The 23,750-nt window shown below is 42.4% G+C and overlaps 1 protein-coding gene across 1 annotated transcript in view; it reads right to left on the bottom strand.

Moving 5' to 3' along the window:
* Positions 1-264: 264 nt before the first annotated feature.
* CFAP91 (cilia and flagella associated protein 91) overlaps positions 265-23,750 on the bottom strand; it is a 37,493-nt gene continuing 14,007 nt past the window's right edge. The window contains exons 10-16 of the mRNA XM_054386897.1: positions 15,393-15,509; positions 12,307-12,378; positions 10,646-10,792; positions 7,393-7,614; positions 5,083-5,231; positions 3,788-3,879; positions 265-566 (exon numbers count right to left, since the gene is read on the bottom strand). Of these exons, the coding sequence (XP_054242872.1) occupies positions 265-566; positions 3,788-3,879; positions 5,083-5,231; positions 7,393-7,614; positions 10,646-10,792; positions 12,307-12,378; positions 15,393-15,509 (1,101 nt within the window). The remainder of the gene's footprint in view (positions 567-3,787; positions 3,880-5,082; positions 5,232-7,392; positions 7,615-10,645; positions 10,793-12,306; positions 12,379-15,392; positions 15,510-23,750) is intronic.

The raw sequence follows: 23,750 nt of genomic DNA, 5'->3' as shown, positions 1-23,750 counted from the left end.
GGAAAATAAGCTAATGAGGTGCAAAGCTAATTGGGAAATGGCTGGAGGGTGCTGGACTGGGGCTGCCACACCAAAATGTATACAGAGTGGTTCCAGGATAATATTGCTGGCAAGGCAGCAGGAGGGATAGCGCAAGGGAGAGAGAGTATTTTCCATTCTGGATGCCCTGAGAAGAAGCAAGAGAAGATGATTCCCTCTCCTTCACCATGCTCCCATCTCGAATCACAGAGGGCAATGGAAACTCACCTGGCTTTTCTTCTATCTCTAGGAGGCTGTGGGATCCTTGTCAGATCCACTGGAAGGGTTCACTGCTGTCTCTCCTAGCCTTTCTTCGCACAGAAGTTCAGCTGGTTCTTGTGCACCTGGGGCAGAGCAACTGCTGTCACCTGCACTTGGTTCAGCAGCTGTCCCACTCCGAGCAGCACTAGCTGTCCGAGCAGGAGGATCTCCCTTTATCTTGCTGTCAGATGTCTCCTGAGGTACTGCCAGATCAGCCAGTAGCTTCTCTGCACCCCTGTGGACGATCTGGTGAGCAGCATACATGTGTTTTCTTTGGGACTGCCTCACTGTGCATAAAAAGAGGTAAGAGTTTTACTTGGAAATGTTCAGCAAAGGGTTCTCTGTAAGGGAGAAGGGACAGCTTTTAGCCTTCCTGCAGCTGTGGGAAAGCCTGTCTCAGGAAAAAAAAAATCACACCCTTCTAACTTTGGCTGGAAGTGTTCTACTGCCACCTAATAGCAGCAACCAACTTTGCATTTTGCTTTGAAGTCTAACCCCCACAGTGAGAAGCACTGGCAAAGTGTTTTCCTTTCCAGCTTAGGGCGTAACTACCCAGGACATCTTATCAGGCATCTAAAAGAACTTCTCCTTCAGTGTTTGTTAATTGCAGCATGCCTCTGAAAGCCTGGTGTTGAAATCTGCCCTCTTCTATGTTATGATTCTGCCTGCACTTCAGAAACTCTTACTGAGTTCAGAGCAAGACCTGCAGACAGTATAGGTATATTAGGACACCTACCTTATTGTCTCCCTTTTGCTGCTACAAGATTGCTCTTCAACTGTGTTTTACAGTTTTCATCCAGCATCATTTGTATATATTTCCAGCCCACCTCTTGGGAAATAATTACTCAAGCCAAAGTATTCATCATTGCTCTTCAACATCCTTTGTTCCCTCTTGCCCCCCCAAATTATTGTGACACTCCTCCCCAATAATTTGGGGGGTCGAGGAAGGGGGGTCCATCTGGACTTAAGATGCTGGTAAACAATCACTGGGGGTTGGCATACTTGCCTTCCTGTAAGGAGGGTGTGTGGAATGTTGTGGGAATGAGCTCTGGTTCTCATTGTGTCACTTCCCTCCAGAAGCCCAAGGCTTCCCTGCTGCTTTGGTCTGTTTATGCTGTAAGGCTGAGCTGTACTTTAACTGAATCTGAACCACTAGTGTCTTGCACACTGTCACACAGTTCTGCATACTGTCACTGACTCACTCTCTCAACGTTACTAACCTATCCTGTTTATGTTTATCCATCTCTCAGCTCCATTTTGCCAACAGTGAATGCAACTGGATCTCACTTGCGTTTGAAAAGCTGACCTTCACCAGCTGGCTCTCAGTTCCCAGGAGAGCTTTGTCTACCCAAGGCATTTTGGCTTCAATCCTGTATACATGAACTGCATCAACCATACTGGGACTACTCTCCACTGGTATTGCTGCAGTCCCTTCCTCCATCTACAGTGAATTCCATCTAAAAGAAAGCAGGCTCAACTTGGTGAGTGATTGTCCTTTTAAAAGCAAGTTTTTTCATATCAGCATGCTGACTTCTGCTTCCAGTAAGGCAGGGTTTAGAACTGAGGTGCAGAGGGGTTTCGAGATGACCAGTATTAGATAATCCCTGCTTTTATGCACAGGAATGCAACAAAAAGAGGAGGAAAAAAGAAGAGAATTAAAATCTAGGTCATGGCAAAAGAAAGATGTTTAAGGGGGAGCTAAAGTGTATGCAAGGATCGAACTTGCAGGCCCTCAAATCTTTGCTCTACACCTGGATTTGCTCCTCTGGCAGGCCAGACAACAGTGCCCTCAGACCACTTCCTGCCAGTTTGAAGGAAGGGGTATATGCTCAAGCATGTGCCAGGCTGTAAAATCACAGTTTCTTAATGAATAATCTAGCTCACTAAAAGGAAAGCTTTAAAAGCTGCCACAGAAACACAATACCCTGATGTGCTCATGAGATCTAATGCCATTCTCTGCTACTATTTCCTTTGGGCTTGCATTGAATAGTTGCTGATTCTGCTTCCCTGAATGTATCTCTGTGCAGGAGGCTTATGGTTTTTCATTAGCGCATACACTTGGTAGAATTCAGCTGTCTCTTAGGGTGTGTGGAGTCCCCTCCACCCCATGCAGAAATAGCAGAAGAGAGGATGAACCAGGTATTTTTCCTGAAATTTGATGTCTTCTGCCACAAGAACATTGTGGCAAATTTCACCTGATCACATTTGATGCTCCTGTACTTTTATCACCTATTGCTTCTAGTTCATTCAGCACCCACTTTAATTTTTGTCTGGGTCTAGCTCTGCTTTCCAGGCAAATCCTCTGTAGCTATCACAGATACTGAAGATATTTTTCCCTCTGTTACTTGGGAGTGCTCCTGAGGTGCTTTGCTCATTAGCTGCTGTTGCATTTAAGCCCAGTACACATATTATTCCTTGATGGTATCTCTGTACATCCAGAATCCTAGGCCATCCCCAGGTCTTCTCTTTCTGTTCTCCTTTCTGAGACAGGCTAGGCTGTGTTAGTGCCAGAGCTGCTGGTTTCATTAACTAAAATTCCATCACCTGCTTTGGCAGGCTGGCAGAATAAGGGCTAAGGAGAAAGGAGCTGATTTAAGCTCATGCAGAATTGCCAGCTGCTGAATTGTTGTGCCAAATATGCAAGCTAGGAAGAAAAAAGTTTGCACAATCCAGAGATGACAAAATGCATTTGCAGTTTGTGTTTGCGTTCACAAAGCAACAAAAAGGCAGAAAAATGCCTTTGTTTTCAAGTCAGAGAAATACACTGCAGCAAGGACCACTTCAGGCTCTGTTGTGGTATAGTTGCTTTTCTTAGGTTACATCCACTCCCTAGGGGTGACTGGTTTAAGCCACAGTCTTCTGAGCTTGCTAGTCAGTGCAAACACCCAAGTACAGCCAGTTATTCATGATGCTCAGTGATTCACAGGTTTCCAGGGCCTTCCCCTCTGTATTTGTACAGCCATGATGCCATTTTGGCTAAACAGAAGCACCTTTTACAACTACAAGACTATCTGTTTAAAACATGATGCTACTACAAGCCAACCTTAAAACCTCATCTTTGCTTAACCAATTTGGGAGGGGGGAGGTAAGCATAGAAAAGCATATAAACTTCCTTCCACATACGGCATAGATTTAAGTCATCTGCCCGCTAAAAGATTTCTACAGTTTTTAGAAAGGTCATTTAATAGACAGTTGGCAGCTATGCTACATAAAGACTTTTCCCAGTTTGTTTTTGGAAGTGTATTGTACTGCTTCTTTTCATGTCGTTTTATCGTTGCAGATAACACCAAATTTACATCAGGTCTGAATTCAGGCCACCATCTGAAAAGACTAAAGCTCATGAGAAATTGGTGAAAAGGGATCAGAGGGCTTAACTTTCTACCTGCAGGGTGCAAAAGCATAATCTCAGAGCTGAGACAACTCTTGGCACTGCATCTCTCCTTTCAGTGAGCTAGAGTGAGGAGGGTGAACTAGTTCACAAAGAGAATGAAGTTATTGGATTCCTTACCTTTCTCTCTGATAGACATTTTCTCAGCTTCTGGGATCAGGAAATCATAAACCAGCTCTGCTACAATCTCTTCTGACTGTAGGCGAGTTCGACTGCAGAACAGTTGCAGAATGGTATTAGTATTTTTTCTCCAGATCACCTCTGCAAACACAAGACCCCCTTGTAAATACTACCTCTGTTTTCAAGGGAGTGTATTCTCACAGTAGTCATTGTAAGCTGTGTCTCTCTTTATCCTGCAGAGAAGTGACAATGTGACTATTTCCCCTTCACACTGTGTTGCCAAAGCAGTTGGAAAGCAGCATTTCCAGGGAGAAGATCTCCTTAGGCTCCTTTTCCTCGAAGGTTATTTAAGAGCCCCGTTCTCAGTGATGACAAACTGAGTTAGACATGCAGCTATCTCTGAGGATTTGTGTTCTTTTGTCAATGTAGTCTTTGGCCCATTGCTGAGTTTGCTAAATTCTTCTCTTTTATGACTCTGCTTTTGGCTGGTCCCCATGCTCTTTTCCATGCCAGTGTTTGGTGGGTTCCCAATTGGCCCAGGGGCTGCATGCATTATCTACACTTCATTCTCCCCAAGAATCTCAACATTCTGGTTGTATTCAGTCAGTTATAAAATACACAGCTGGTATACCATAGGAGAGTCACTGTGCCAGTGGGATTTTTATGTCTCAATTCCAAAAAAAAAAAAAAGAGCATAGAAAACTGAACTGGAAGTTTGGCAGGTCCTAAAAAGTATTCACTGCTGATGTCCCAGCCAAACACAAGCCTCTGGTGTTCTCAAAAACTTACTCTACTCAAACTGCCTTGTCAGGCAGCCATCAATATGACTGACCCCCATGGAAATTGGCAGTTTCTTAAAGAATAGCCACCCCAGAATCCAAGGCTGCTGTATAGCTGTATCTCTTAGCATCTCTTTCAAATGGATTTTCTGTACTAATGTAAATAAATGAAAAGACCAGTATGAATGGGTATTGCTTTAAGCAGCTCCCAGATTCACTTAAAGCTCAGTCACAGCATCATACTGGCATGGTGAAGTCTAAAAAGGGTGACTCACAGATCCCACAAGTGACTTGCAAAGGGAATGCTGTATAGAACTAAGGCTGTGATGGATTTATGTGTGTGCACCAGGTAGTAAGTATGGGTTCCCATGCAGCAGTCACACTAACGAAGTGATCACAAACAGCATTGCTCTGCCCCTTCCCCTGTCGTAGGTTCTACATATAATCACAGATGCAGATGTCCAGGCAGGTTTTAAACTGCTGTCATCAGCCTCTGACGTGCCCTTCACAACGCACCGACGTTCCATTTCGTACGCAATGTCATTGATTTCCACAGCTCTTCTCTGAACCTCCTCCCGGGCTCGCTCTTCAGCTGCCTGCTCTATGCTGCTTAGGATAATATCTTCCAAGTAGGAGTCAATAGTGTGCTGGTGCACTTCCACCACCTGGAACAAAACACACAGATATTGTTCCTCTGCCTCTCACTGTGTCAGGAGCACACAGGAAGCAGACTTCCAAAGAAGCAAGAACAACAGGTTTTCACCAGACTCTGAATTTCATAGAATCACAGAATGTGAGGGGCTGGAAAGGACCTCCTTTGCACCTTTTCACAAGTGCAAGACTCTACACTTGCCCTTGGTTGTATTTCCTTAAATTTCTCCCTGCCCAACTCTCCAGCCTGTCCAGGTCTCTCTAACTGGCAGCACAGCCTTCAGGTGTGTCAGCCACTCCACCCAGTTTTGTGTCATCAGCAAACTTGCTGACAGTGCACTGTGTTCGCTCATCCAGGTTGCTGTGGCAGACCAGTTTAGATTTGGTTTCAGAGGTGCTTTCTGGGAAGAATAACTTGTCTGGTCATTTATTTTCTAATAAATCTTTCTGAGAACTAATCGAACAGAAACAAGTGAAGGGCAAAAAGAACCAAACCAACCAAAAAAAACTCAACAAACAGCTGTGGAGGAAAAGCCTATTCATGGATCCAATTCTGCTGCTGCAGGTTAGTTCTGTGAATGCAATGGCAGTGGCTTCCTCGGTCCTCGTGGTTCCCAGAGCAGTAACTGCCAAACAATAATCACCTGTATTGACTTCAGTGAATTAATCAGCATTCATTCGGCCAAATCCTGACAGAAAAGGTTCCAACAAGCCAGTCAAAGTAACATAAACAAAACCAAGATAAAATTATTGGACTCCTTATAGTGGTTGTAGAGTGGAGACTCTAGGAATGGGTGTTTTCCTAGTGCTAGTTTGAAGGGCATAAGCTTATGGCGCTTTGACCCTCCTTGCTTCCCACTCAGAGATGTAGAAAAGAGGAGAAGCTAAAATTAAAAGAAAAATAAACATAATGCCAGACTCTCTTGGTATTAACCTCCTCCCACAAAGTTTGAAAATTATTGGTTTAGTCAATTAGGCTCCCACTCACTCCTTTCAACTGGGAGAAATATGCTTCATGCAGTCAGGAGCTAGGGAACAGGAAAAGGACTACAGAATAGTTATGGAATATGTTAACTCGAGAATTTTGTTTCTGGATTTCAAGGTTATGTTATCCATTATCAAAATAATTTTCTTACCTCTTGTTATTTGCAGTCCATTTTGTGGGGGCAAATTTTTCCAAAGCCCTGCTTAAAGGCTTCCTTCCTAGGAAAGCAGCTAACAGTTTTGCTGGACAGAGCAAGAGCTAAGAAAACATTATTCCTAATGATGATCTAGGTACACCTGTTCTCCACAGGTGTTTGTGGGGGAAATTTAGAAACCTACATGCATTCATAATATGCCTAACAAGACTGTCTGTAGGGGTGTTTGACCATGAGCCAGCGATGTGCTCTTGTGGCCAAGAAGGCCAATGCCATTCTGGGGTGTATTAGAAAGGATGTGGTTAGTAAATCGAGAGGTTCTCCTCCCTCTCTGCTCTGCCCTGGTGAGGCTGCATCTGGAATATTGTGTCCAGTTCTGGCCCCTTCAGATCAAGAAGACCTCAGGGAACTGCTTGAAAGAGTCCAGTACAGAGCCACAAAAATGATTAAAGGACTGACTGAGGGAGCTGAGGCTCTTTAGCTTGGAGAGGAGGAGACCAAGGGGTGACCTCATTCATGTTTATAAATATGTAAAGGTGAGTGCCAAGAGGATGGAGCCAGGCTCTTCTGGGTGATGCCCAATGACAGGACAAGGGGCAATGGGTGGAAGTTGAGGCATAGGAAGTTCCACATAAATATGAGGAAAAAAAATTTCACTGTGAGGGTGACAGAACACTGGAACAGGCTGCCCAGGGGGGGTTGTGGAGTCTCCCTCTCTGGACATATTCAAGACCCGTCGGGATATGTTCCTGTGTGATCTGGTATAGGAGATCCTTCTCTGGGAGGGCAGCTGGACTGGATGATCTTTCGAAGTCCCTTCCAGCCCCTAACATTCCGTGATTGTGTGTTCAGGTCATCCTTAATTTAATGGGCATGATTCTTTCAGGAAGGAATCACCCTTTCTTCACGAAGATTTTCCATTCAATTTTAACACTATCACCAGCCAGATCTGAAGCACCTCCCTTCCATCTGGACCTTCCCACAAGGAGGCAGGTCCTATAAACCGCCCACAGGCCTACCAGTCTCCCTCTCTTGCCTGTTTGAAAATCTCATCTGCTTCCTGACGTCGCCTCTCTTCCACCTGACGACGTCCACTCTCCTCCGCTTCCCGCATCCGCCTCTCCCTCTCAGCCAGCATGACAAAAGCGTGGATCTTCCGCTCTTCTTGCAGCCTAACCAGCTCTTTGGATAGGAAATCAAATATGTTTGCCAGTGCCCTTCCTTCTTCCCTAGCCAAGTGGTTTTCTATGGATGACAGCTTAAAAAATAAATAAAAAAAGGAAAAAAATGTGTTACAAACCCCAGGAATGTTGTTCAAAGTTCCAGGACTACCACAGGCATGTGAAACAGCCGTGCAACACCCACTCAGAGTTGCCATTAGACAACTCTAGGAGTTTTGCATTCTTCTTTTACATGTTCTGGCCTGGATTCTGCAGAATGTAATGGTCCTGGGTACAGGCTTTCATGATGTAAAGAGACTAAAAGATGGCAAAACTAGTCAGGGCAGCAATAGTCCCCGCACTGTCATGCTAAGACAAGCAGCCCCTATGGTTGGGTGGATGGAAGGAGATGAAGCACAAGATGCACTGTATTCCAGGTATTACAAACTGGTTTTGTGGCTCTGAGTATAACCAGAGTAGCTACTTAGGCCATCTGCTTGTTACCACAGAATGCTCCACTGCCCAGACCAAGAAAGGAGAGGTGTAAGAGTTACAATTAAATTGCTTCAGCTGCACACCCTCCATCATTCTGTGGTAAGCTTAACTAGACCAGCACAGAAAAACAGGATCAAAAGTTGCAAATGAAGCTTCTTTCTAGCATTTGGAAAGTAAACCCTCAATCTGTATGAGTAGGAAGTTTGAGAAAAGATTTAGGAAGCTGCAACTGTGAGTACAGCCATATTTCTATCTTTTCCTGCGGATACAAAATGTTTGTTACAGTTGAAAGCCACCTCAGTGAAATGGTTTGTCTTTGGTTGAACATTCATGATGTGACCAAAGTGACTCAACTCACTGAGGTAATACAGCAAACATAAGTCCCTACAGTTTAGGGACTGAGTTGCTATTTAACATTGTACAAGTTACTCACTGCTAACAGACTCAAATCAACAGCCATTACACTGAGTTTGCAGAACTGCAAACAAGAACTCAAAATTCCAGGTAATGGAAAATCAGAAAGCTGAGGTTTAACTCCAAGTGTTCAGCATGACTGTGCCATTCACTCCTTGTTCCAAGCACATCATGTTGTATGGGTCGGGTATGTGCGACTGCACTTTTGGAAAGGGATGAGATCTATGGTAAGTTCATTATCTCCAGTATGGACTATGAAGCCCCAGTCCTCAGCAGGAGGGAATGTCTAGAACTGTCTGGGATGCTATATTTCTCTTGGAATAAACAGGCAATAATGGAGCAGACCTGAATGTAAAACCCAAAATGGAGCTGAACTATCCCAGGCAAGTAGTAATAACTCACCTTTCTTCTACTGCTGTGACATTTGTTCATGCAGTGTTTCAAAGAAAGTGGGATTCTAAGTGTTGCACACATCTAGAAGTGACAGTGCATAGCCTGTGGATGTTTAAGATGGAGGACAGCAATGCATTAACTGCAGCAGCCCACAGGGAAGGATAACACGGAATTAAAGTACTGCCTCCTCTTTATTGCTCCAGGTGCTGTGTCTAAAACTGGTGTGAAATGGAGGGAAACAACCCAGGAACACTCTTGGTTTAGGCTTTTGTTATATTCAGGGTTGGAAATTTTCAACCTCTCATCTTTGATCATTTTATCTGGAGTTTTTGCCCAATTTCTGCAGGAAGCATTTATCGGAAAATGCCTCTTTTTATACTGGAAAGGAAAAAATAATGAAAAAAAAAGTGACCACCAAAACCCATAGAACTGAGAGTCATCAGTGACTTTCTAAAACAGACATACATAGAAAACTCCTGCATGTGTGTTCCGGAGGGTTTTAAAGTTCAAAATGTTTGAAGACCTGAGCCTTGGACTGCATGCCCTATGAAATTCAAGAAAAACAAATGCGAAAAAGAAATGCAAGAGTAGAGGAGGTAGATACCAGCAGAGGGGGATAGTGGCTCTCCCAAAAGGAAATTCTGAGATCAGAGGTCATCACCTCTCCCATTTGCTTCCTCTCCTCTATGAATGTGATTATGGGGTCTGAACTGCTCTCTCCTCACCCTTACTTGGGCTTCCAGAATAGAAAGAGCATTTCAAGTTCCTAACGCCTAAGCCTTTTATTTTTCTCTTAATTTCTTAGTAGAAAAATTCTGCTTTCCACACCTGAGCTCTGTGTGTATGAGGGAGCATCTGGAAACAATAAACAGTAAAACACAGCCACCTAGTTCAATTCTTCCTGAAATTTGAGGGGAAATTTTGTGGCTGACCACCCAGCAGGAAGCAGTGATCTCCACCAGGCCAGCTGGCCAGTGGATGCTGCAGAATTGCCTCACAGCTGATCACTAAAAAAATAGGAGAGTATGAAAACCTATAGGAAAACCTGCAGGAATGTGGAATTACTGTATATCTGAGATGTAGTGAAGTCTGGACAAAATTTCTTTATGATCCATTTCAGACCAGCATCTGCCATTTGATTCACTTTGGAAGGCTGTGACCCTGCAAGGAAAAAGGATGAAAATTTGCATCCCTAGCTCTCACTAGATCCTTGGCAGAGGGGCCCAAAATTTCTCTGCTCTCCTTAACAGCGGCAAGTACAACAATGTGATAGCATTGCTGTGGTTCTAGAAGTTTTACAAGAAGATTTACAAATTAAGCCCACTTTGGCTTCTTTTATGAAGGGTGCCAAGCTATAAAAGGAACAGGGAAGTGACAGAGCAGTAACACACATTCAGTAAAACATGTGGCAGATGTGAGTGGTAAGCACTAACTGTGGTGCCAGGTCACAGCACCAGTCAAACAGACTGAAAGGTGGGAAAAGTGAGGTTGCTCTGACAGTGCAGTTTGTTCAAAGCACTGTAAATATAAATAAGTGCTCTGCCTGCAAACAAAGCCAGTACAGCCAGGGTAGGAGCTGTGGTCAAGGCACCCCAGTCTGCTTCTGTGATTCCCCAGATTCCCCTCCCCATCAGTGAGGGAGCAATTTTAGCTCCTCAGGCATTCAGTACTTGGGTTGTGCTAGGAGACGATTTTCGTTACTTGGGGTGCTTTCTGTACTCTGGATAACAGAAAACATAAAGAAATTAAATGTGAAAGCAGCAGAGGTACTGCAAGCACAGATCAGGACAGTGTTGTGCATCAGCCTTCTCATCTACACAGGCAAACCTTGTCCATTTGCAAGTTATGCTGCTGCTGCAGAGCCAGCACCATTTCAGCCTCTGCCTTCAAAAGCAGCTGTCCATCCTCCTGGAGTGCATGAGTGGTGCGCAGCTCTTGGATCAGTTCCACACGCTTCTCCTTTTCTTCAAACATCTTTCAAAATAAGTTCAAACAACCAAGCATATTAAATGAAGAACACAGATCAACACATTTTGCCAGCAGAGCAAACCCTTCTTCTCCAAACTGCAGTTAGCTGTTTCCAAGACCTAATTGTCCATAACGAATTTGTGGCCACGTTGAGGTAAATACTACAGCTGCCAAGTAAACCTTGCCTAAACCCTCCTGCACAGAAGATGAAAGTTGAAACTTTCTTCTGTGAAGTACAGATGGTCTCTTCCTACTTTATTACAGTTTTTACTTTTAATTGTTTGTCTTCACCCAGAACTCAAACCACTGGAATGCAGAACAATAACACCACTGTCAAGTGAAAAGGGCAGTAGCCTTCTGGATATCCTTTTCCATCAGCCTCAAAGCTTCCCTGTGTGAGCACTCACTGCCCCTTTTCCTCTTTCCAGGGTTAGATGTCTCCTGTTTAAGCACCCACCATTGTCTCACTTTCATTTTTAGGGAGTCTAGCAGCAATTCAAAGCAATAAATTGGTTGTTGAAACTGCTGCTGTATCTGTTATGGGGTTATGTGGCCCAACTCTTCCCTGACACTGTCTTACTTTCAGTCACCCTCTTTTCCAAAAGGACTTTCAACAGCAACAAAGGATCACTCCAGCACTGCTCACATCATTCTCAGAGTCACATATTTCTGATCCAGTACTAGCTGGATGGAAGTTCCTAGAATAATGGGACATTTTATGATGTGAAAGTCAACAGTCCAGCAATGGCATAAAGCATCCTTCTCATAGATTCACCACAGAACTGGAGAAAAACTGGGAAGTCTATATTCCACCTCAAGCCACCTTCACAGTATCTCATTGTTTGTGAAAGCTCAGGTCAGAGGCCCACATGGGAACAACTTCACAAGCATTAAGCAATTAATGCAAATGAGAATATCAATTATATTCTCAGTAGGCATGAAAATAAACCTTCTGGACCAGTCTAATCAAAAGTGATAGACTTGATTAACATAAAGACCACAATGCATGGATTTTTACCTAGGCCCATTTCTGCTCCACTGAAAGCAGAATCCAGCACTTGCTGGGAATCATGGTGGTAGGATGCTTCAGTTTCTCAATCTAAGGTTCAGATCACCATCACAGGAAACTGGGAAGATGGTATGAAATACAAGCTGCCCTGCTGGGATGTGGGAGGTTTCTTGTGCCTGGAATCTTGGCTTAATCAAGGCAAAATGTACTCATGGCCCAGACCTAGCCTAGATCTTGCCATTTGAGTAATTCTGCTATGAAGCATCTAATTAAACAGCTGAGTGTAGGGGGTGGCAGTAACAGGGAGACACTCACAGTTATGTGTAGGAACTTAGAAGTTCCTGTAAGAAATTTGGGCTGGAAAGCAAAAGGACTGCAAATAACATACAGGAGAACATGCTGCTGAAGCCTCATTACCCTTGATTAGTGCTGTGGAAGTAAGACTGCAAACACACTTTCAATCATTCCCACCATCATTCTGGAGAGACATAACCAAAGAGACACACAATACCATGTTCTGGATAGCTCTGCCTCGGAGCAACTTCTGCAGACAGATCACTGCCAGTTCTTTTTCCTCTTCCTCCTGCCGAAATACAACGAACATCCACATAATAATTATTTCTTTGGAGACTGAGGTTTCTATAGACTATCCATCTAGCTATCAAAAATCCTAACTCATACCCAGCTGTGTCTCAGTTGTTTCACACCATTCTTCTAATTTCTAGGGAAAGGAAGGTGAGTCAGAATAACATGTATTTCCATGTTTTACAAGAGATGGAGGAGAAAGGCTCTGTAATTACATTCTATGTGAGACTTTAAAGGGTCTTGAGAGATGAGTACCTAAAGATAAGGAGATGTTGATGGAGAAAATTACTGTACACATCTGAAGTACTATTTGTAGCTTGACTGAAAATCTGAATTTGCAAAAAGGGCATCAGTTACATTTACAGGTCAAGACACTAAGGAGATAGAATTATTATTGAAGGAGGTGCAAGAGAGCTGTTGACCATAAATAGGGGAATTAAATTAAAAGGGAACATTTTTCTTTTCATATTTATCCCAGTGGTGACCTTTAACAGAGTAACTCAGTAAATTTAAGACTCAGAAAGTGATAGTTCAGAAGTAAAATTAGTTGCATTACACTGTGATTTGTCTCTTTGAGAGCTTTACTGGCCTAGCATTGTGAGACTGATACCAACTTGAAAGAATGATAGAGTACAGTGGGAAAGGGAACATGACCATGAGAGAAAAGAGGGGGAAAGAATTAGAAAAAACTTATTTTAAATAGAAGAAGCACAGCTGAGGGTCTCTTCTGGTCTGGAGTTGACAGTAGCAGAAGGAAAAAGCTCATTGGGTGCCTGGAAAAGATAAAAATAAATCTAAAAATGGCAAAGAAGTGTTTTTAATAAAGAGCCTGTGAGGTCTGCATTGAAATGTGGTATTTTAGAAGTGCCGGAAAAACAGGGAAGCATGTGGGATGAGAGAAGTCGTGGGCTTGAATCTTGGTATCTCTTTTTTCTTAGGTGTTGAAGATTTAAGTTTTCTAAATGCAAAAGGAAGCCTTTTCACACCACCATCCAGGAGGAACAAAGCAGGACTAGCCAAAGGACTGCCTTATGATATGGTATGTTCTTTTTCACTAGAAAGAAGGGATGACTTTCCAGCCCAGCTAGAAAGCTAAACTCTACCACACCACCTGGCTACAGAGTGAAAGCCCTTCAGGAGTTTTGGAAATGGAGACACATATACTGGACAGGTAAGCCAAACTGAGGTTTTGTTTACATTTTTGTGAGATGCATTTTTCTTTCTGTTTTTTTTTTCTTCTGTTGTTCAGTGCTGCAAATAATGCCTTAGCAAGGGTAATCATCAGCTTCTCCATTTTCCTGCTACAGACCAGCAGGAAAGAATAAGTAGAGATGTAAAGTCTGTCATACCTTGCAGTGAAAAAAAAGCAACCAAAAAACCAAACCAAACCAAACACAAAAAAAAAAAAAAGGAGGAATTAAGGATAGAGAGAGATCTAGGAGCCGGCTGAAAACTAGGAAGGAGCCAGGAGAAAGTGATAAACAGGTGAAGGAATTCAGAGGTGCTCTGTGAGCTTCTTGTAGCTAGTGAGTGCATACGAAATGACTGGGGGAGAGGATCTGAGGAGGCCTGTAGTAGTACCCCCATTCTCTCCACTTTTCTTTTATAGCCTTTGTGGTCCATGTCACCTGTTTGTGAGATCCTCAACTCCAGCAGGAAGAGGCTGGTGTACTTAGCAGTTGGTAATCATTATCTGTGTATGGCAGGAAATGAAGCATTAACAGAGGAGAGCCTTGCTTTCAGTACTCCTTGAAACCAGCTGGTAGGAGAAATCTCACTTGGATTCTGCTACTCTTCAATGTCTGAACTGGCCTAATTTTACAGATTTCTCACTGGAATGCTTCACTCTTTCATGTGTTCACACATAATGATACTTGAAAAGAAACCAAATGTTATCAGAACTCATTTAGGTAGAATTCTATTGTATTGGAAACTTGTTTAAAAAGCAACATTCTGTAAACATGATCAAGAATGACTGCCATTGGGGGATAAATCTTTCTGATTTCTTTCTATGTCACTTGGAAATACTTTAAACATTTGCTAAATTGGTAAATCTAAATATTGTAAAGCTACCACTGCAATACAATATCTAACACCTAGGAGTTAGTAAAGCTGTGGGAAGCTCCTCCCAACAAGGTATTTTTGTCATCTTAAAACACAGTGTATAAAACACAGGACATCATATTGCACAAAGGAAGACACCATGAATGATCTAATAAGACTTTCCTTCAGTTTCATGGTTATGTGACTCTCAAATTCACAAGTTTGAATGGTGATTGTGTGTGATCCTTACTATCATCATAAAAATGGTGTTCATAAGCAGGCAAAGCAAACCACTGGGGCAACCATCTCTTAAAAACATTACTTTAAAAAAGGAAAAGAAGTTGCAGCTCCCCTAAAAAGCTGGGGGGGTACCTACAGCATATCACATCCCCCAAGACACATCATGACTGCTATTTCTGTCTCTACAGAAGAATAATTTTCTGTGAACTGCAGCATGCTCATCAAAGACTCCATCCTGCATGTTGACAAGAGCTTGACTCCAACAAATAAATGAAGTTCATACTCAGTGCTAACCACCCAAAGTCTCACTAACTTTAATGAGACTAAACTTAATTGCTCCATTTGATTACAATTGTGTTTTCAGATTAGATGGCTGAAAGACCGTGAGTAATTGTAATCATTATCATCATCTGATTCTGTCTTTTTGTTCCCCAAGAACAAGGGACTCACACGTCTAATAATTTATGTCTTCTTAAAATAAAGTTTAATTAAAGATTTGACCAACAGATATTGTAAAATATTTTCAATTCTTTGTCTGCTAGTATCTTTATGGAGTAAAAAGAGACTGAGAGAGTCTGAAGAAAAAGCGACAGCTATTTCTAACACAAAGACACACAAAGAAAGATAAAGCTCACTTCATTCCTTCTCTGGGCTTTTCTCTAACCACCCCACAGAAAACAATTAGGGATCAAGAGGGGAAAAAACCCATGCTAAACCCAGTCCACTTACAATTGATGGACTTTCCAGGACTGGAGTGGGTGGGCGAGGAATAGGCTTTTCTACTTTTTCTAGGAAACTGAGAGGCTTCTTTGGCTCCTTGACTTTATTCTTCTTCTCCAGTAGTGCCTGGAACAGACATACAATTCAATCAGAATTGGGCTAGATGGAACAACACAATAAGGCCAGTCCTCTAGATGCTGACTTTCGCTGATCACTCCATCTACAGGAAGCTGAGAGTATTTTGCATTTTGCAGACTTATGGTTTCTAGTTCTTACTGCACATCAACTGAAAAGCTGACTATGGTTAGTAGATGAGGCTATTGGTTGGTCAGAAGATACCAATGGGAAACTTAAATCATATGTAAGAAGGAAGTGAGTGCTATTTCACTACGGAATATGTTGTCCAGGGAGGTTGTGGACTCCTCCTCCCTGGGGGGTGTTCAAGGCCAGGCTGGATAAGGCCTTGAGCAGCTGAGTCTAGCTGAGAGGCATTCCTGCCCATGGTAAGGAGGTTGTAATAGATGATTTCTAAGGTCCCTTCCAACCTAAGCCATTCTATGATGATTCCAGGATTAAATTTGCAAGTAAATCACCAGCAACTGCATAGGATGAGTCACCTAAAATTAACCTAAAATTGGTATGTACTTAAGAATATATTATATTAGAGATTCAGTAAAGGCATATTTCAGATTTATTTTCTTCATTTTAAAACAGGAATTTAATTGAACCAATTCAAAACTGACCTACATGCAAGCAGAAACTGTTGTGTGTGTTACTTTTCTTATGCCAGTGACAAAAACATTAAATATTTTCCTTTCCTATAAGACAGAAGTAAGATTCATCCAAACCATGAAAAACGGGTAGGAATATCACAATTTCATTACAGTTTACATCTCACTACAGAATGCTTTTATCAATGGGTATAATTCTTTGCTTTTAACTATGGATATAATGCTTGTTTCTGCAGGTCAGAAGATTTTTCTGTGAGCAGGGGATTTTGTGAAGGCGGTATTGTCCTGTGACTCTTCCTCAGTGAAATGTCTTTGTATGATATGCTGTTACTGTCCAGATTTGAACCAAATGACCCAGGACTGCTTCCTTGTAAAATATGTTTTGAAACTCCTCTGCTCATTCGCAATTGCTCTGCAGCCCAGTGGCATGCACAGCAACTGTACGAGTGAACTAAGGGCAAAAGGGAACCTTACTTGTCTGAGAACTTCCTTCAACTAAGAAAATCCACAGGCCCATTAAGAGTGTCATTTGGTGGCAATGCCAAACCTTGTAGGCCAAAGCAGGCTAGGATTGAAAAGGCCACCATGGCCTCAATTCTTACAAGAGATTTTCAAACTTATTTAGAGAGCCGAAGTCCTGCTAACTTTCCATCACAAGCAACTTGGAAAAAGAGACTCAGATAATATTTCCAACATTTGCCTGCTGTAGGACATCAAACTAACAGTTTGCAAATAAAAGTGGAGAGTATGTACATTTAAAGCTCCTTCCAAACTGGTGTTGGATCTCCACTCTATATTACTGAAAAAAAAAAAAACAATCCCATGGAGCACTACAGGCTGGGGTCAGAGTGGCTGGAGAGCAGCCAGGCAGAAAGCAACCTGGGGGTACTGGTTGACAGCTGGCTGAACATGAGCCAGCAGTATGCCCAGGTGGCCAAGAAGGCCAATGGCATCCTGGCCTGTATCAGAAATAGTGTGGCCAGCAGGAGCAGGGAAGTCATTCTGCCCCTGTACTCAGCCCTGGGTAGGCCTTGAGTACTGTGTCCAGTTCTGGGCTCCTCAATTTAAGAAGGATATTGAGACACTTGAACGTGTCCAGAGAAGGGCAACGAGGCTGGGCAGAGGTCTCAAGCACAAGCCCTATGAGGAGAGGCTGAGGGAGCTGGGGTTGTTTAGCCTGGAGGAGGCTCAGGGGTGACCTTATTGCTCTCTACAACTACCTGAAAGGAGGTTGTAGACAGGTGGAGGTTGGTCTCTTCTCCCAGGCAACCAGCACCAGAACAAGAGGACACAGTCTCAAGCTGCGCCAGGGGAAGTTTAGGCTCAAGGTGAAGAGAAAGTTCTTCACAGAGAGAGTGGTTGGCCATTGGAATGTGCTGCCCAGGGAGGTGGTGGAGTCACCATCCCTGGAGGTGTTCAAAAAAGGATTGGATGTGGCACTTGAAGCCACGGTTTATTTAGTCATAAGGTGCTGGGTGATAGGTTGGACTTGATGATCTCCGAGGTCTTTTCCAACCTTGTTGATTCTATGATTCTATGAAAAAGATATTTTTCAGCAAGGAAAAGTGTGCTTTTTTATTTTTTCACTCTCTCCCAAGTTCAAATACAGTATGTCATGAGAAAAGGAAAACAAAATAAAAATAAGAAAAAAAGTCATAGAATCACAGAATGGCTTAGGTTGGAAGGGATCTTAGAGATTATCTCCTCCAACCTCCCTGTTTGTGCTGAATTTCTCTCTCTAATAATAGGAAATTGATGGCACTTGCACAGAATTTAATTGTGAAATTAATGAAGTTTTCAGACTCCAATGGTTATGGTACAAAACTCTTCCTTGCATACTGGATGTGGTCTTTCAGGCCAGGATAATTTGTTCCAGAAAAGGAGAGAGATTTCTAGGTGGAGGGGATAAAATGCTTTACCACTGAAAACTTCTGAAATGGACCGTGTTAATGCAAGAATCAGAGCCTCAAACTGCTTGTAAGCCATGTGAAATGGTTATAGCTCAAACCTGTTGAGAGATTTTCTAAACTGTTTCCTGGTTTTGATGGCCTTAAAGCTCTCTGGCATGAAGATGCTAACAGTGCTTGCTGTGATTTATAATGCTTTCTGCTACTTATAAGGTGTTTTGCATGATGGGAAGGGGGAGGAATTCAAAGTAAAAAGCTCTTATGATTGTGATTCTTTTCAAAACAATGGCTCCTATGTTTATTAGTACAATGTTGCATTCACAAGAAGTTTTCTCATAAAACTCTAGACTCCAAAAATATTTCTTGCTAACCAGAATAACATAATACAAGCAGAACAACAACTTTTAAAGACAGAAAAATCTATGAGCGCATCTGACAAGAGGAAATTCTTATTAATGTAGATTTGAGAAATCTACATTAATTTTCATGTCTGCACAGCCTAGTGAATGATTTTCTATATTTACTAAGTAAAAAATGCTTACCATTTGCTTTCTCTAATCTGAGGTTTTAAGACTTTAAGAAAAGAAAAGTAATTTTTTTTTTGCATTAACTGTTTCTGCCTAACTCGAGAAGTTACCGTTTTTCAAAATTGGGAGATGCACTGTAAAATACTCATTTTAAAAAGAAAAAAAAAAACACTGAATTTCTGAACAACATACTTCAAATGTTACTGCCCACATATCACACTCTCATTTTTCTGAGGCAGACTACATTATTTCTTCAGAGTCATGGTTTAATCTGCTTGGATTGGACAGCAAAGGACCATCCATGGCCTTTTCATTTTCCTGGCAAATGTAGTAGGCACCCATGCTTTTGGCCATACACCTTCTTTGCTAGCTTCTGATTGAAGCAGAACTCTTGAAGGGATAGTGGCTTGAGAAACAACTCTCTGTTCAAATAAATCAATAAATCATTCTTTAGATTTCTTCCTTATCTTCTCTGTGATCTTCTCATTTTCACAAGACACTATTTTATTTTCATGTACAGAACAGGGCATACAATCATGTTTCTCTCTCTTCCCTTTTGCCTGTAAATGAAGACACTGAGATCGTCAGAGAGGGGATTTAATAAATGTTTATAAAGATGTGAAGGCTGGGTGTCCAGAAGGAAGGGACAGCCTCTTCTCACTTGTGCCCTGTGTTAGGACAAGGGGCACAGGAAGTTCCAAACATCCTGTGATCAAGGATGGACAGGCTACTGCCTTTGCAATGCAGCCTGGCTACTGTGTCTTGGCTGAGCAAGACTGACATAATGGCTCTTAGAGCTTGTCTGAGCATGAGCCAACTAACATTATGTTGCAGATCTGATCTTGATGAAGTAACTGCTTGGGCAGGATTTCCTACACTTTGAAGCTGGCAGAGATCTTTCTCCAGAGACATTCTTGACCCCTCTACTTCTCCACCTTCCTTCAGCAATTGGATAATGGTAAACTGACACAATGAGAGCTGCACTTAATACTGAGGTGAGAGGTTCCTTGCTCTGATGTCATCTTGATCCAGCACTTTAAAATACCATATACTCCACCCCTCTTGAGTCACCAGAGCATAGAGGGTCAGCCCAAAGTCACACATTGTTCTACACTGAGATTTCTTCTAGCAGCTCCTCCATCCTGTGGTGTATTCAGTTACCTGGTTGTACTTCTTTCCTATAGTAATTAGCTATATCAGTATGCTATCTCCTTAATGAATGCCTTGGATTGTCACACAAGGCTGTCTGTATAATGGCTCACATTCCTTAGAGCACTGTCATCTGTGCTAGCCAGGAACCAGCTTTCCTTGTCCTTTTACACATCTGGCTTAAGATGCAGATCATTGTTTTTACTGTAAACCATGGATGACCTCTGTTTCTGCCGTGATCTCTTGTTTTAGGGAATCACTAAGTGGACATAGTACCTCTGTAAAAAGTTCCAGGATGCTCCACAAAAAGTCTGCTTCTAAAATCGCTACTTTTTGGCTTAGTTCCAGGTCTGAGAGAAGCTGTTCTTATTCGTAAGAGGACACAGACCCTTTTTGCAGTTCCTTGGATAGTCGCTTGTCCTTTCTTTCAAGATTTAAGATTAGAAAAAACATCATTATTGCAAACCAAGAGGAACTTAACGAACAGGACTTGCAACTTGTTTGGCTAGAGAAGCAAGCCTTGAGAACTTATTTTATTAAAATTAATTACTTCCAAGCCCAAAATCTAGCATTCCTCCTCTATTTGCTACTTCCTTCCACAGGGAAAAAGCTAAAAAACCAAACTACTAATTCTAGAGCTAGATCACTGTGTACCCTCTACATTTTCTAGAGTTCTGCTTTATTTCTAGGATTAGGGGCAAAAACATATAAGTTAAGTGTGCTAGGACAGCACTAAAAAGAGGCTTTTCCATGAGAAAACTGGCCTAGCTGCTCAGCTAAAGAAATACCATAAAGCAACACAGTGTCCTCCTGAGATGGTGCCTAATCGCCTGCTTGAAACCTCTTTCATGCTGTGTGACGAGGTTGTTGGCATCACTAAGCTTGCTTATGCCAAGTGGTCAGACAGCTGTCCTCTCAACTGCTGAATTCTGTTAACTATGCTGCACCCTTTATTGCCCTCGACAGCTCCAGCAGCTTATGAGGGGGACCTGTCGACAGAGAGGGCCTGCTGAGCAAGAACATGCTATAGCTGCCAAACTTAAAGAAGCAAAAGCCTCTGATGGGAGAAGTGACCAGTGACAGCTCCACAGAGCTCAAGCACTAAGTAGGGCAGTAATTTCTTGTAGCTCTCAAGAGAAAGTTTGTTTAAACCTAACGGTGGCTGAGGCAGCCTGGGTGTTTCACAGTGCCAATACTTTCTGCTTTGTCTGGACCAACCAGAAAATGTTGGAAATGAGGAAACGAGTATTAGTTATGTTGGCCCCTCAGCTGGTATAAATCAGTGCAGACCTAGTAATCTGTATTGATTTAGGAAAGAAAATATGCAGAATTGTCTGCTTTTGTTCTGCTTTTCATTTTCACTTTGGCCATCATTTTTTCTCTGAAGAGACACATTTTTTCTCTGAAGAGACATTATTGTGGGAGCAGCCAGTATCAGGACATACTTCTCCATGACTACTAAGCATGGTCTTTCTCCTTGACTATAAAGTGTAGTCTTTCTTTCAAACCATGAGAAGTATTTTCAACAAACAGAATGCAATTTCTGTAATTGGAATTTAGCTCTGAAAGCTTGGGTCATGTTATGCTGCCTATGAGAACCACGTTGTGATCCAGACTATACACAGGTGTTATGGTTTAAGATTGGGTGCTTTTAAAAACCATAAGGTTACAGACCTCCAGAGCCTAGACAGGTCCAGAAGGTGGACCAGGAAGTGTAATTTTTGTTACTTCATTCCCATAATGCCTGTGTCTCTAAAAACTGGCTGCAGAGTCAGTTTCTGCCCCTTTTCCCTCCCTCTCTCTCCTTCCTGATGCTGCTCCCTTATCTTTGTGATTCCAGGGGAGTGAGGTCTAGAGCAGCCTTGGCAGGGGCCTGGAGCTGGCAAGCTGAATTTTAGCTGCATCACACCAGTTTGATAGTGGGGGGGGTGGTGCAGAGAGGCATGGGGGGGCATGGGGGAGGAGGCACATTTGGGACCAGGAGTTTTGGCCTGACTGGGGAAGGTTTTGAAAAGGTTTTTGGCTTAAAGAGGTTGTTGTAAGACCAGGTCGAAGGACTGGGCTGAGGCTGAATGTGAATTTGGGTATTTTGTAATTTCTATATATAGTTGTGAATAGCACTTCCATTTTACTTCCAACTCTTTCCAATCCTGTGTGAGAGTGGCTTTATTTTACTTCCTCTGGGAGGTAAAGTATATTTTCTGCCCACTCTTAAAACTAAGACAATAGCCACTACTTGCATTGCAAAATGCACCCAACCTCCAACCCCAGCAATATTGCTCTGTCTTCTTCTCTAAAGCTGTAGTAAATCAATGTCCTTAGTTCTTGAACAATGCCTGCAGCACTCAAGATTTTCTTTGAAAATTTTCCTTCTGAATAATAATCAGATGCAATGTTTCATCTTTTAGAAGATCCAGTGGAATTTAAATCTGAGATAATATGACTGATTTTTCAGAACAAGACTTGAATCTAAAATTCATTAGTAGAGAGTTACTATCTGCATTGAGATTATTAAATTCCACTAAACCAAGAAAGCTATACACATAATTTCCAATTAGAAAATATTTCCTCCCTAAATAAAGCACAAGCTGCCAAGCTTTACAAACAAAATTCAGTGTTTTTCAGAGATATAGCAGCCAACTGAGAATATGCCTGATTACAAAAGAAGGTAACCCTCAAAAGCATCACAAGAAGCACACTTAACAGTACATGTAACTTACAAATATTGTGATTGTAGATGCAAACATGGCACTTCTTTCCTCAGTGGTTAACTGCAGATATGGAAAATTCATCTGCATGACCAGTTGGGATAAATTAAGATACGCAAAAATGCAAAATTAGCATCTTTGCAAATCAGATGCTGTTGTTAGGGAACAATAGTGACGGGTGGCCATGTTGATCTCCTAGAGGGTAGGGAAGATTTACAATGGGATCTGGACAGGTTAGACCAACAGGACAAAGCTAACTGCATGAAGTTCAACAAGGCCAACTGCCAGGTCCTCCATCTGGGTCACAACAAACCCATGGTAAGCTGCAGACTTGGGGATGTGTGGTTGAAAAGCTGCAACTTGGAAAGGGACCCTGGGGGTATTAGTTGATAGTCAACTGGATATGAGTCAGCAGTGTGCCCAGGTGGCCAAGAAGGCCAATGGCATCCTGGTTGTATTAGAAACACTGTGGCCAGTAGGAAGAAGATGGTGATCATCCCCCTGTACTCAGCACTGGTGAGGCCATACCTTGAGTATTGTGTTCAGTTCTGGCCCTTCGTTACAGGAAGGATACTGAGCTGCTGAAGCATGTCCAGAGAAGTACAACAAGGCTCATGAAGGGCCTGGAGCAGATGACCTATGAGGAATGGCTGAAGGTGCTGGGGTCGTTCAGTCTGAAAAGGAGGAGGCTTAGTTGAGATCTCATCACTCTCTACAACTACATGAAGAGAGGTTGTAGCAAAGAGTGGCCCAGCCTCTTCTCCTTGGTGACAAGTGAGAGGACTAGAGGAACTGGTTTCAAGCTGTGCCAGGGGAGGTTCAGGCTGGATGTTAGGAAATGTTTCTTCACAGACAGGTCTATCAAATATTGGAATAGTCTGCCCAGGGCAGTGGTGGAGTCACTGTCCCTGGAGGTGTTTAAGCAGCATGTGGACCTGGTGCTTAGAGACATGGTTTAGTGTCAGCTCTTCAATGCTGGGTCGAAGGTTGGACTGGAAGATCTTTGAGGTCTCTTCAATCAGATGTTTTCTGTGATTCTCTGTGGTTCTGTATCCACCATTTTGACACAATTTTATGAACGGGATCATTTTAACCATAATCTGCTGCAGATTTTTTTGCAATATGTACTTAAAATGTGTTTTGTTTTGTTTTTTAATGTATGGAATGTTTAGAATATTAATCCAGACTTGGTTTATTTAGTTATTGGTATCTTGACAACGTAACCAGTAGGCTTGCCACTTGTGTATTTTAAAAGCAATGGGGAAATGAGAATGAGTAAATGTCAGGAGAGAATTTCCAACTGACATAATATGTTCTGATCTAAATACCTGATATGATGGAAGAC

The sequence above is a fragment of the Indicator indicator genome, chromosome 1 (assembly GCF_027791375.1).
Source record: "Indicator indicator isolate 239-I01 chromosome 1, UM_Iind_1.1, whole genome shotgun sequence".
Taxonomy (NCBI): domain Eukaryota; kingdom Metazoa; phylum Chordata; class Aves; order Piciformes; family Indicatoridae; genus Indicator; species Indicator indicator.
Note: the sequence above shows the minus strand (reverse complement) of the source record. Positions and strands in the feature narration are given on the sequence as shown.